At 41.5% G+C, this 14,163-nt stretch overlaps 1 protein-coding gene across 11 annotated transcripts in view; it reads left to right on the top strand.

Moving 5' to 3' along the window:
- LOC142573299 (tRNA-queuosine alpha-mannosyltransferase) overlaps positions 1–14,163 on the top strand; it is a 308,316-nt gene that overhangs the window by 219,464 nt on the left and 74,689 nt on the right. For 6 of the 11 annotated variants that reach the window (XM_075682950.1, XM_075682949.1, XM_075682958.1 and 3 more), the window contains one exon: positions 5,186–5,256. The exons of the other annotated variants lie outside the window; for them this stretch is intronic. In XM_075682950.1, coding sequence (XP_075539065.1) covers positions 5,186–5,256 — 71 coding nt within the window. The remainder of the gene's footprint in view (positions 1–5,185; positions 5,257–14,163) is intronic. 11 annotated transcript variants of the gene reach the window in all.

The following is a 14,163-nucleotide window of genomic DNA, read 5'->3' as shown; positions in this document are numbered from 1 at the left end:
TTTCTGCAGGGCCATGCGACAGTCGCAGAAACACTTAATTTGCAAACACGAATTTTGCAAAGCAAGCGGCCATTCTTACACAATTTGCCATAACAGACCGGCGAACAGAAAAACCTATGTGTACTGTGCAACTACAAACAGGGTTTGTGAATCCGGGCCTGTTTTTACTTCACATGTTCCAGCTAACGCATCAGTAAACTTGCCCACCGCCAGCTCATCCTAGCAAATATCGCGCTCTAATACTAACAGCCTGTCAACTGTATTCACAAATATTAGAAATATCCTTAATAAGTGAACCGGTTTGTCATCCGTTGCCGATTCCTGTTCAGCAGACATCATCTTCCTCACTGAAACGTGGCTATTGGCTAAAATAAAAGATAACGAAATCTTCGACTATGAGAAAGCCTATATTTGAATTAGTAAAGGCAAGGTGCAGAAGACCAGGACTGAAGAAGAACACAAACGACAAGCATATACACATAGCGTATGCGACAAGCAAGAAAAGCCTATACTATTTATAAGTATGACCATGACATTCGCTCCAGAGGGGGCGTGTTGGTTGCTGTCAGTGACTCACTTGTTTCTTCACCTGTTGCTACTGCGTCCCCTCTGGAATTAGTTTGTGTTTGTGTTCAAGCTGGCTATCGAGAATTTCTGTTCTGCGCATGCTATCAGCCTCCCACTGCACCTGTGTCGTTTTGTAATGAATTACACAGTGCACTTAACAGCGTAACCATTCGATTCCTCAGCCTGCCATTGTTTCTCTTGGGCAATTTTAATTACCCTGCCATTATGTGGAGTGACCAGGCTACTACTCTTGAACATAATTCTTCTGGGTGCATTAATTTTCTGAGCCTCTGTAATGATTTTAATCTAACCCAACTTGTTCTTCAACCAACTAGAACCACCGTATCAGTCTCCAACATTCCTGATCTTGTTTTGCCCAACACGCGTGACGTAGCTAGCCCTCTCACTTACTTTCCTGTTATAAGTGATCATTCTTTGATCCACTTTACAATCAAAGCTAGGACCTTATCCGCATTGCCATTACGAAGACCATATCCGACAAAAAGCATAATATGGTTTGCGATTACGGTCGAGCAGACGCAACGTCGATAATAGCCAAAATGCAATCGTTCCTCCTTGATTTTATGTGCAATTTCTCTAGGTGCACAGTTGAGGAAAACTGGTGCCTCTATAAAAATAAACTGGGTTCTTTAGACCATCGCTTCATACCACAGTGAAAGATAATTTCTAGCCCACAGTTGCTCTGGTTTACTACTGTTCTAAAACGGCTTTCAAACAAGAAGAAACATCTTTTTCATCGTGCTAAGCGAACCAATAAGCCCAATCATTGGGCTGCTTATTTCCAAGTAAACATGCAGTACAATAACAGTATCAAGCATGCCAAAGATTTGTTTTTCAGCACCACTTTACTGAAAATGTTGCAAACTAAACCACTCAAGTTCTGGAACATTGTCAGTGGCTCGGAGAATCGTCCTATCCAACTTGCACACGATGATAATACTCCTCCACAGTGCTGCTCAGTGTTTAACGAGGTGTTCGTTTTTTTTTTCTGTAAAACCCCACCTGTTTTTTTTCCATGTTTTTACGGCTGTAACTTTCCTCCTATGGATCCCGTAATTATTGATGCTGTAGGCATTAGTAAACTCATTAGTAATCTTAAAATTTCATCTTCGTCTCGCTGTGATTCAATTACATCAAAAATATTTAAAATGACAGAAGTGTACTCATCTGTTATATTGTCCAACATTTTTGCTCAATCTTTAGAGTGCTCCACAATTCTCGATGATTGGAAGGTAGGAAAGGTGGTTCCTGTCCATAAGTCAGGTAATGTACATCTTCCCGTTAATTACAGACCCATATCGCTTACAAGCATCCCATGTAAGCTTCTTGAGCATGTTTATTCTCATTTCATCAAATTTCTAGAGGAAAATTGTTTCTTCACTAACTCCCAGCATGATTTCAGGAAAATGTTTTCCTGTGAAACGCAGCTACTATCTTTTACTAATGACCTCTTTATAAATAATGACATCAGCTTTGACACTGATTGCATATTCTTGGATTTCGCTAAAGCTTTTCATGGGGTGGCACATGACTTACTTCTTAAATTAAGCAAACTGAACTTAGACATCAAGGTATTCCGCTAGATTAAATATTTCCTTTGTGACCGCACCCAATTTGTGACTGCTAATGAGTGTTCATCTACTCTTTTGCCTGTCTCATTTGGTGTCCCACAAGGATCACTGACGGGACCCTTACCGTTTCTCATTTACATTAACGACCTCCCTGACTGAGTCACATTTCACCAATAAAACTTTTTGCCGGTGATTGCATCCTCTATAAAAAACTCGCCCAACCCTCTGATCAGCATGAACTTGAAGAAAATCTATAACACTTGTCCTCATGGTGCAATAAATGTATGATGCGGCTCAACATCAAGAAGCGTAAAAGCATGTGAATATCTCGACCGGGCCACGCTATTAGCAGCGAGTATTTTCGTGACGGCATCTGACTAGATCCTGTGACATCATACAATTACTTCGGCATCCACATCAGTTCTGATCTTTCTTGGCGCATACATGTTAACTATGTTACTAACAACGCAAATGGCACGCTGGGATACTTGCGACGAAATGTTTTCCAAGCACCGTCGCCTGTGAAACTACATCTATATAAAACTCTTTGTTCGCCCTAAATTAGATTGTACATGCGCTATCTGGGATCCCAAAAACGCCACACTTCTAGAAATTGTTGAATCACCCAAAATCGCGCAGCACGTTTCATTCTATCAAAGTGCTCTCAGCACGCCAGCGTATCATCAATGAAAGCAACACTTGCCTGAACTATCTTTGCTCCATAAATGCTCTCACCTTTCATTGTTCCACAAAATCTATAATTATAGTGCGATTTTAAAACACATTCTTTTTTCTGCTCCCATCTAAGTATCATTGTTTTCAGATCATAACCATAAAGTTGGTGTGCATCTTGTCAGACTAATTCCTACAGCAAATCTTCAATTCCAAAGACTAGCAAAGAATGGAACCACCTTTCCGCTTCCATCGCCGCCATCACCGACATCCACAGCCTCAAGACTGTCATTCATGAAACCTTTTGCTAACTTGTTTTTTTTTTACTTGTTATAACTGTATTTTTTCTCTCTTTGCTGTGCAAATATTTTTATTCACCACTCCTTCTTGTAATGCCCTCAGGTCTTGGAAGTGTGCTAAATAAATATCTGCCTTTTGAATGTCGCTATAGGAAATGACAAATAAAACTTCAGCTTTGATTTATATTGTGAACAAATATTGGGAAGAACTCGGAAGCAATATTTTTTGTTACTTGTATGGGAGGTAACTAGCGCATGTAGTGCAGTCATATCTGGTTGCCTGGATGATCTCGTTTTGTTCTTGCAACTAGCCCAGACTTTCTCGTTTGAGTGCCTGGATAATAGCTCTGGCTTTTGGCTCAAGGTCACGTGAAGGTCGCCGACAGCGGGAGCTAAGAGCTTTCCTGCTTAATAACTGTGCACACAGTGGGTGCGGCGACTGCTGACCATCGACCAAAAATGAATGTATTAAGACATTTCAAAAGTGGTTGTCATTGCTCAAGCACAATCTGCGAGACTCCTATTATGTCGCATATAGCCGAAGAAACAAAAGTCCTCCACAGATGACCTCTACGAATGACCTCTGCAGATGTTAAGTAAACCTAACTTCATAAATACAGTGTGTCGCTACCTTGCTCGAACGCTAATAGCAATACCACCAACAGCTGTCATGAGACGAGTTCTGCAGTAATGTTTTAGCGCTTCTTGTTATTGCTTCGTCATACTGTCGTCATGATGCCATCGTCGTCATACACTCTTCATAATCCCATCATCCTTGCGTCATTATCATTATATTGCCTAGCTGTATTTAGAGCAATCACTTTGTACAGGTTTTGTCCCTTGTGTGCTGCAACTATGGGTTGTAATAAAAGCAAGTAGGAGCAACACAGCTTGTATTATGTGTGGACTTGTTATGCAATTGACTTTTGCTTTACTGTGGTTGAATAATATTTATTTAAAATATCAAGCAGGCCCTATGGAGCATTGTGTAAGGGGGGCTACAAAATCAAGGCATAAAATAAAAAAAGAGTAATCAGCCTTCTGTCTAGTACAAAAGATACGCCTCAATCTCAATGCAGGGCTCAATGCAGGGCTCATCAACATTACTACAGAGATCAAAACATGAAAAAGGAAAAACTGAAATAACAAAATGCCACAAAGGCACACTTGATGCAAAGAACACGAGTAAAATTCAACGTAAGGTACTAATACTAGAAAGTAAAATACAGGAAAAATGAACTGATCAAGGAGTACAATGCTTCAAGAGATATATTGGGAAAAAGATGCAAAAAAGCAATAATATATACAAGGCATACAAGTGAACATGTGATGCAGCATAAAATACCAATTCATAAGAGCATGATAGCAATGCATTAATAGAAATAAAGACATGGCAGGAAGTTCGAAGTACATTGCCAAGTGCAAGAAACAAGATAAAGTGGTTTGTAAGTGCTATTATGAAAAATGTTCGTGTAGGAGATGACAAAATTATTCTTGATCTGACTCGGAAGCAATATGATCGGGCAGATTGTTCCACAAGCGAGTGGCTGTAGGGAGTGCGGAAAAGTTAAAAGCATGTGTCGGTACCGTACATGCGAGCAAAACTTTAGTGGTTATTTAGTCGGCGAGACGTGTTTGAGGCGATCTGGATACGCAGTATCGACTGTGTGGCATTATGAACATATTTGTGAAACAAGGCTAAAAGAGCGACATTACGGCAAAGAACTAAAGGTTGGAGGGAACGATCGAGTTTCACTTGCGTTACGCTGGAGTGGTGGCTATAATTACGTGAGATGAAACAGGCAGCTCGGTTGTATTGGATGTATTTAATTGCAATACATCCAATCAAAAATTTTGTCTTGCATACATGTCACTGCCTTCTCATGTGGCCTATCATCAGCATACAAATAGGAAGACAATGCATTCAGGTGTAGATATTGACAAGCTCATTAAGGGTTGCCTTTGACATTGCCTATTTTCACATCTTTAAAAGCAGTCTGAAAAAAAAACTACCTTGCACAAAAAGTGGCTGCCGCTCACTTTAATTTCGTGCAGGTTGGAAGCAAGCCTGCTCGGCTGCTACCCACTGTGCCCAAATCGGCTGGTCTACCCAGAGATCTATCCTCGTGAGTACTGTTCCTCTCTTCGCATTGCTTCAGCACTAATAACATGAAGCTTGCAGAGAATTGTTGTTTTTGTTGCCATGCCCAGTTCATGCAGGTTCATCTGCATTTGCCTCTAACTTGAGAAATAAAAAATATGATGGAAAAGTGCCATGACTATCTGTTTCTTTATTTAGTTATTTATTATACAGTCCCACATTCACTCAGAGGGCATTGCAGTGGGATGGGAGGGGGAAATGATACAAATGTAAAACAGTGCTAATTAAGTTTACATAACAAAAAACACGGTGATGAATAATTCAGTGCAGGCAGCATAACTATCTCCAAAACAAAAAAGGAAAATGAAAGAAAAAGTACAATATGTACATAAGTGCATATATACACATACATGAGCATACATAAATATATAAACACACATACGCACATATGCACACTCATAAAATATATAGTAGGCAAGCGAACACAAAAACTAAAAAATCGAACGTGAGCAAACGCGAAAAAAAAAAAAAAACATCAAAACACACGAACTGATCACATGTCAAGCAGTTCATTGAAGAAGGCTGAATTTGATGTTTTAGAAATGGTGTCCTCAGGCAGAGCATTCCATTCATTGATGGTTTCTGGAAAAAAAGAATACTTTAACAAGTTCGTTCTTGTCTTCATTGGCCTTACTTTTAATGTGTGTTCATGGTGATGGGATATGTAATGCAGGTTAAGCATCTATTTTGATTTATTAATGCCAGTATTGTTGTAAAAGATCTTATGAAAAAATTTGAGATGCAAGCAATGCCGGCGTTCTAAATTGTATTAAGGTCTTCTTGAAGGATTTTGCTGCCACTGGGATTGTTTATCGAGCGGTAAACAACGCAGTCATCTGCGTACAATCGTAGGTTCGACTGGATGTTTTTAGCAATAACGTTAATAAAAATAAGAAATAACAACGGGCCCAGAACAGACCCCTGCGGTACTCCGGATGTGACTGGTAGCAACATCGATTTACCACTGTTATGTGTCTGCGATTTATGAAGTAGTTAATTAACCAGTTCATTAGGTCAGCGGGAATTTTTAAATGCCAAGTTTGTGTGTTATACAATCGTGTCGAACCCGATCAAATGCTTTTTTTGAAATCTACAAACAAACAGTCAATGCTAGTACAGTAATACCTCGTTAACTCGAACTCGCATATCTAAAAAAATTGGCTAATTCAAAATTTTATGCAGCACCGTGCCATTTCCTATACATCCCATGTATTTGTTGCGGTTTATCTCGAAGTATTTTTGGGCCAAACTGCGGATTTCTTGAAATCTTGAATGAGAGTGGAACGAAAATTCTGCTGCCGGACCGTCTCGGAAGATTTGCGCGATGCTGCCGCACCTAAAGTTCCTCGGTTTATTTTCTCTTTTAGCCACACCTACCACAAAGCCGATGCATTCCCCGAACATGAAGTCGGAGCCTAGTGGCATATAAACTTTGTCAAGCAGCCAGCCCTATGGCATGTCATGTGACCTCTGTGCTGGAGCCAGTGGATCAAGGTGTGATTGAAGAGCTGTTCTTGAAGAGCTGCTAAGTGGTAATTTTTGTTTAAAGAACTTGATTTTTCACGGCAGTTTGCGCAATTCTACTTATCTCGAAAATCTGCTTATCTCGAAATTTTTCCTGGTTTTTACTACTTCGGGTTAACGGGGTATTACTGTACCTTGATTTAATGCAGTTGTTATGTCAAAAGAAAATTCCGTTAACTGTGTGTCGCAAGAAAATCTGGTGCAAAAACTGTGCTGTTCTGCGTAAAAAAAGGCTTTGCAAATTCAGGTGCCTTATTAGGTCGTTGTATACAATGTGTTCCATAATTTTCGAAGCGCCACATAGAGAAATTAGGCGATATGGTTCCAAGTTATTTTTTGCTCCTTTCTTATGGACAGGAACTACATGAGCAAATTTCCATTCGTCCGGCATGATTCTTTCAGATAATGACGTCATATACATTGTAATAAGATTGCCAAGAGAGCTAGCACATTCTTTCAGGACGCGATTGAGTCTGCCGTCAGGACCTGTTGCTTTGTGTCTAGGCTGGTAAGGATTTGAGAAATATAATGAATTGATAAAGTGATGTCGGGCATTTCCTGAAGAACTGAGGCGCATGCTGGTAAAGGAATATTGTTCATCGCTGACTTAGCAGAAAAGGTGGACCTGAAATAGTTGTTGAAACCAGTGGCTTTCAATTCATCATTTGTTATCGTGCCATTGTCAGACGTGATGCACTGTATACCAATTTTCTCTTTCCTGGTTTTTTTTGGCAAGCTTCCATTTAATTTTGTCGTTGTTTCAATCTTTGCATCTAAAGTACTGAAAAAATGACGCTTCGCTTCACTAATTTTTGATTTACAAATGTGCTGGACAGAAAATAATTTTTCAGAAGTGACTGGCATTTTGCATTTCCTAAGGTTCTGAAGAAGACGGCGTATTCTTCTAAGGAGTTGACAGATTTCAGGGGTGATCCATGATTTATCTGTCCGACGATTGGCAGTTAGAAATGTTGATGGTATACGCTCCGAAATTAGTGCAAGTATTTTATTTTTCAGTACGCTCCAAGCAATGTTAACATCTTTTTCTGAGCAACCCTCCGAGAAAGCTGGAAGAAAATCAGTTAATTCACTGTTCATTGCTCTATAGTTTCCTTGATCGTAAAAGTATGTCAGTTTTGGAGTAAGCCAAGCTCTATTTTGGTGTGGATAAGAAATGCTAGTTAAAACGACAGCATGGTCGCTGATATCGGGAAAACAGATAGGTGGAGACACCAGATCAGCTTCATTTGTGAAGAAGAGATCGAGGGCGTTGGATGACAGAGCAGTAACTCTGGTTGGGGAATCGACGCACAGAGTAAGGCTCAAGCTACTTGTGAGGTCCAACAATGCAGAATGTAACAATGAGTTTGATAAATTGGTCGGCAGGTTCATGTGTTATATGTGTGTTAGTTAATAAAGTTGTACAGTGCGAGTGTTACCTGTCAGTAGCAGCCTTCCCTGGTCTATTCGCGATATCCAAGGCTGATGACGAAAAACATTATTAAATGTAATGCACATGTTGAAGCCTATGTGAAATGTTTTATGAAATGCTATACAGTTGAACCCACGTATAACGATCCGAGATATAACTATTTATCGGTTATAACAGCCACATTTCACTGCATTTACAATTTTCCGACCCTGCCTAATGAAACTGTGCCCAGATATGACGAATGGTTTCACAAGCCGCGAGAGAAGTCACTCGTTTTCAACGCATTCAGGTATGCTAGGGTAACCATGCTTTCAAGGTATGTCTCTAGCATGCTTCAAGGCACAACATCGGCTGTGGCCTCCACAACAGCATGCGCCGGTGCTATTGTGGAAGCCACAATGGTGGCACATTAGTTTTTGCGCAGTTCTCCGTGCGGCACCGCATACAATCGGCAGCTCCAAAATCCGTTACTTGTGCTGGCAGCATTATCCAAATAAACAAGGATGGCTACAACATCCAGGTTCAAGGCAGCTCTTTCACTTGGTGCTGCGCTCATGCATTTCTCATTCGTGACGTCGAATCAAGGTGTTTGTTGGCGTAGTAGTTCTGCGGAAACCCGCAAGGTGGAGAGAAGCAATGAATAAAGGGAAAATGAGACATCCACCCGTTCGTAGCAATTGCTACAAAGGAAACCCATACGGGTTCCTCGAAAGAAAAGCCTCATAGTTGAAGAAAAATTCGTCCTGGTCCGGGACTCGAACCCGGGACCACCGCCTTTCCGGGGCAGCCGCTCTGGAAAGGGCAGCCGCTCGTTTGTCGACAACACGAGCGGCTGCCCTTTCCAGAGCGGCTGCCCCGGAAAGGCGGTGGTCCCGGGTTCGAGTCCCGGACCAGGACGAATTTTTCTTCAACTATGAGGCTTTTCTTTCGAGGAACCCGTATGGGTTTCCTTTGTAGCAATTGCTACGAACGGGTGGATGTCTCATTTTCCCTTTATTCATTGCTTCTCTCCACCTTGCGGGTTTCCGCAGAACTACTACGTCAAACTCTTGCCTTTGCTTCGTGTTGTCGACAAATTCGACTTCGCCCTGCCATCTGCTAGCCGCCTGGTTAGCTCAGATGGTAGAGCGGCTGCCCCGGAAAGGCGGTGGTCCCGGGTTCGAGTCCCAGACCAGGACGAATTTTTCTTCAACTATGAGGCTTTTCTTTCGAGGAACCCGTATGGGTTTCCTTTGTAGCAATTGCTACGAACGGGTGGATGTCTCATTTTCCCTTTATTCAAGGTGTTTGTTAAAGCCAAAACGGTCCTTGCGGCTGATTACCTTATTTTGATTGGTCTCAATTTCTGCTACGAAACTGCAAAAATCATTGTGCTGTGTGTGCCAACGTCCAGCCTGCCCAGCAAGTTGCACCAGATATTTTTTGTAAAGACAAAGAGCCTTTCAAGAGAACCGGAGGTTTAAAAAATGGCGGTGTTTATGTGTAGTGGGCCTAAAAAAGGTGCAAGCACTTGTTCGCCGTGTTACTTCACTGGTACAAGTTTGGTACTCGACTGTTTTCGACCTTCACAGGCAACTCCGCACTGCAACTGATGCTGCAGTATATCACCTATAGCACCTCACAATATATAGGCAGTAATGTCTGTCTTGCTTTCAGAAGCTAAATAATTCTGCACTATAACATTAAGAAAAAACCATCCCAAAAAAAGATGCACACAGGAAACATACAAGAAGACAGGACAGAGGCTGATTTTACCTTAATGCATTGCACCAACTAGCCCAAAAGCGCGTTTTACTAAAGGTCTGTAACATTACCTGGTCAGTGTGTCCTGGCAGAAAAGCAAATGAGAGTTCCATGTGTGAGTTGGGGCCACACCTTTCTTTTTATAGTAAGCTGATATGTGTGATAAGGTCGTCTGTATTTGATGAATGGTGCTTGTTCACGGCATGGTAGCAGGAATGATAACTGCCTCAGAAGGTCTGAAGTTGATCATGACGCATGCTATGCTGCGAAGTGACATATCGATTTCATAGCATGCTTTAAATTAGCAGTACAAGAAGAAGGTGCTGTTTTCTCATTCAATGCAGTGATCTGCCAGTTTATTTGCTCACAAGAAATTTAGAAGCAACAGCAAACAGCGCTCGTTCCAGCTTAGGAGCGTTCGACCTGCGCACAGTGTGGCTAGTTTGCTTTCGGACGCTGTGCACACACTAACATTCCATTACAACTGGTTCAGTTCGCTTCCAAGTCATGCATTTACACTAATACAAGTGACTTTGCCCAAAAGAAAACCTTCACTAAATTTTTGAAAACCTGTTGGCGGAAACTCAACTTAGATCGATTGGTTGTTACCTATTCACTTTTCACGTTTCGCTGTGTTTGAGAATTTCTATGGGCGGCAGGTGTCTGCTGTGTTCCCGAGCCCGTGCCCTACGTCGAACACTGCGTACTGCAAGTGCAGAGAAGTGCCAGTGGCTGAACTTGGACGACTGTATCAGCTAACTATAAAAAGAAGTAGCACCCCGACTCACAAACGGAACTCTCACCTCTTTTTATACCAAGACACACCGAGCAAATAATTTTACAGTTTTTAGCTTCATTCTGTCAGTGCACAATACCTGTATATAGCTTCCAAAAGCACGACAGATGTTACTGCCTATACATTCTGAGATGCTATATGTGATATACCGCAACACGAGTCTCAGTGTGGAGTTGCCCATGAAGGTCGGAAACGGTCAAGTATCATACAAGGCCTGCTACGCACAAACACCTCCATTTTTTAAACCTCTGGCTTGCTTGAAAGGCTCTTTGTCTTCAAACTGGTCTGATGTGGCTCGCTGGGCAGGCTGGGCGTTTGCACGCACAGCACAACTATTCCTGCAATTTCGTCACTCAAATCCTTGAGACCGATCAGAATAAGGTGATTGGCTGCAATTATTATTTCAGCTTCCGTGAAACATCTATTAGATGCCACAAAAAAGTAACATGACCACAGCACCAAGTGAAAGAGCCACCATTAACCTAGATATTGTAGCCGTTTTTGTTTATTTGGACGGTGTTGCCAGCTCAAGTAGGAGATTCTGGAGTTGCCAATAAATGAACAAAACCAAATGAAGCTTAAATGTACATCACTGTAACTTATCAAAGCGCCTGCCTAGACAAAGCACACTCCGCAATTTGAAATGCGAGAAAGATGTTGAAAGCAATGTTCTGCGCACCGGGAAGAAAGAAGTCCTGAGTGAAGTGTTTCCCTTTTTCCAAATGTGAGGTTTCTCATTCAAGTCACTGTCCGGAGGACGTCGTCTGCTTCTTTCACGAAAAGATGAAATCATGCATTGATGTCTTTCCACCGTGAGGACACACATAATGGTACACAACAAGTCTTTCGACGTCCGTATTTTTTCATTTTTGGGCTTGGTGTGCAGCTGCATCACAACGATTTGAGAACTACGAGGCATTCAGCACAAGTTATGATAGAATGCCCTCTTCCGTGCACTTAAAGCTTGAACGTGGATGGGCTGTTTCTTGGCGCGGCCACTAGGGGGCAAGCATTTAGTTGGAGTCACATAAGGCGGTGCATGGAATCTGGAAAGGAGTCATGGTGCCAGCACTGTTTGCAAATGCGATTCTGTGCCTAAAATCGGATATTTTGTCGGGATTGGAAGTTAGCCAAAAATCGGTGAGCCGGTTGGCGTTGGGAGCCCACATGGCAAAACCACAAATGAGGCAGTGAAAGGTAACAAATGGGTTGGGCTTCATTTGAAGTCGGAGAAGCGAAGAGCAAAATTAGTTTTGAAGATTGGTCAAAATAAATTTGTGGCTAAAGTGCATAAGTATCTGTACCTAAAGAGTGTGGACACAGAACAGAGGAAGAAGTCAAGGAAGTTGGCAACCAAGTATTGGGTAATTGAAAGTGTAGATAGACAACTAGGAGTAATCAAAAGGAAAGTGAGATAAACAGAGACTGCAATTTGGATGCAAAGAATGGAAATTAAGAAGACCGTGGAGATTAACAAGAATGGGAAATAAGAAATTAGAAGGGAAAATCTTTACAATAAAATGAAGGGAAGTGCTACGCTATTTGAGACTCGAGCTGGTTGCCTAAGCATAAATACATACCGAAGCAAACATTCACAATTAGTTGAGGCATGTGTATGCTGCAGCAAAAATCTGGAGGCCATTCAGCGCATCCTGATTGGAATGCGGAGGCATTCACCCAGGCAGACCAGTACGTAATCTACAACTTCCAGAAGCGCTTAGGTTTAAAGTAGGTGGAAGTACCAACTGGTCAGCAGTCAAGACAAGGAAGAGGTGTTTAGAGTATTGGTGGAAAAAAAAAGCAGGGAAGAGGTTGATATGACCGGGTCCATTACAGGCATCGGCAGTGGTACAAGGTAGATAGAGAAGAATAAAGAAATGTGTACACAAACCTGCTTGAAAGAAAAGCATTGATAGCATACCTCAGTAACTCAAGCAGGATAGGTGACGATTTCCCCCGCATTGTTTCAAAGGGGATGGCAATAAATAATAATAATCATATCATCATAGCCATAGCTGCACTCTCGTTTGAAGTCAGCAAACGTTACTGTTACTACACCATTATCGGGAGATCGTGGTTCATCAAAGCTTTGTTTACGTCATTGCCGATAAACATGGCGATGATATTCAACGTTTCGAACTTCTTACTTTTTTGAGGAAACTAACAAAATGCGCAAGTTTGTTCCTCTCGATGGCAAGCCTGTATGCCGTAGCAGTTTCCGCTTCCAGCCAACTAGAATGCTTCACTATCATCTACTCGTGTCCCGCTGATAGCTAAATGTATAACAGGCTTTTGAAGAAAAAATGGCCACTGTGCTCACAGTTTTCAAATGACATGTAATTGGAACCAGCCGGGCACCATTTTTAATAAAAATGTTCAGGTAGGTGCGGTAAAGTGTCAGGAACAGAGAGTAAGATACAGTACTAAAAATACAATTTCCGGGCCCAGGTGGTGTAGAATTGTAACTGCCGCCGATAACTTCGGTGACATTAATTTTTGCTTGTTTTGAAGGGCAAGTCCACTTATAATCTCGTGCGAACAAAATTGGAATATGCTTCACCAATTTGGAACCTGCGACATGCTTATATTCAAGACGCCCTTGAGTCACTTCAAAACCGTGCCACTAGATTCATACGTCTTTCGTATTCTTATGATGTAAGTGTGTCATCACTAAAATTAGAATCTAATTTACTCCTTCTCTCATGTCGCCGCCGTATCGCCAGTCTTTCTTTATTCTATAAACTTTTTCATAGCTCGATGGGTATCCTGCCATACATTGTTCCACCAACACGCATATCTAATCCCACTGGTCATCCTCTTCAAGTCGTGCACCCATGTGCATGCACCATTACCTTTTCTGCGTCATCTTTTCCTCATACAGCTGCTGACTGGAATGGCCTTCCGGGCGACACCACTGCCATCCCTTGTCCATCCAACTTCATAGAAAGCGTCACCAATCACCTTTAACCATAGATTAACACATGGTTTCTGCTTATTTCTGTGTAACCCACCCCTTATGTAATACCCCATTACGGGGTCTTTAAGGAACAAAAATGAAATGAAATGAAATAATGAACCACTGATACAGTGATCGCTTTTCGCGGAACTATCAAGTTCGTCATAAACGGGTTCAACTGTACAACGAAATGCAGTCCATACAGTTTTTTTTTTATCCTTTGCTATGTGTAAGCAATTTTAGTGTCTGTTTAATCTCATGCAATGTTTATGCACTTTTACAAGATGTGTCAAAATGCAAACACCAAATAAGATGGATGTAATGTTGCTGCAAGACCACAAACAGTTTAAGTTTTTCAAAAGGCAATGCAGCTCACACTTTAAAAAGTTACTGGCCATGAAAGACACAGATAATTACATAC

This window comes from Dermacentor variabilis, chromosome 2 (genome assembly GCF_050947875.1).
Source record: "Dermacentor variabilis isolate Ectoservices chromosome 2, ASM5094787v1, whole genome shotgun sequence".
Lineage (NCBI taxonomy): Eukaryota > Metazoa > Arthropoda > Arachnida > Ixodida > Ixodidae > Dermacentor > Dermacentor variabilis.
This window is presented reverse-complemented; position numbering and strand designations above follow the sequence as displayed.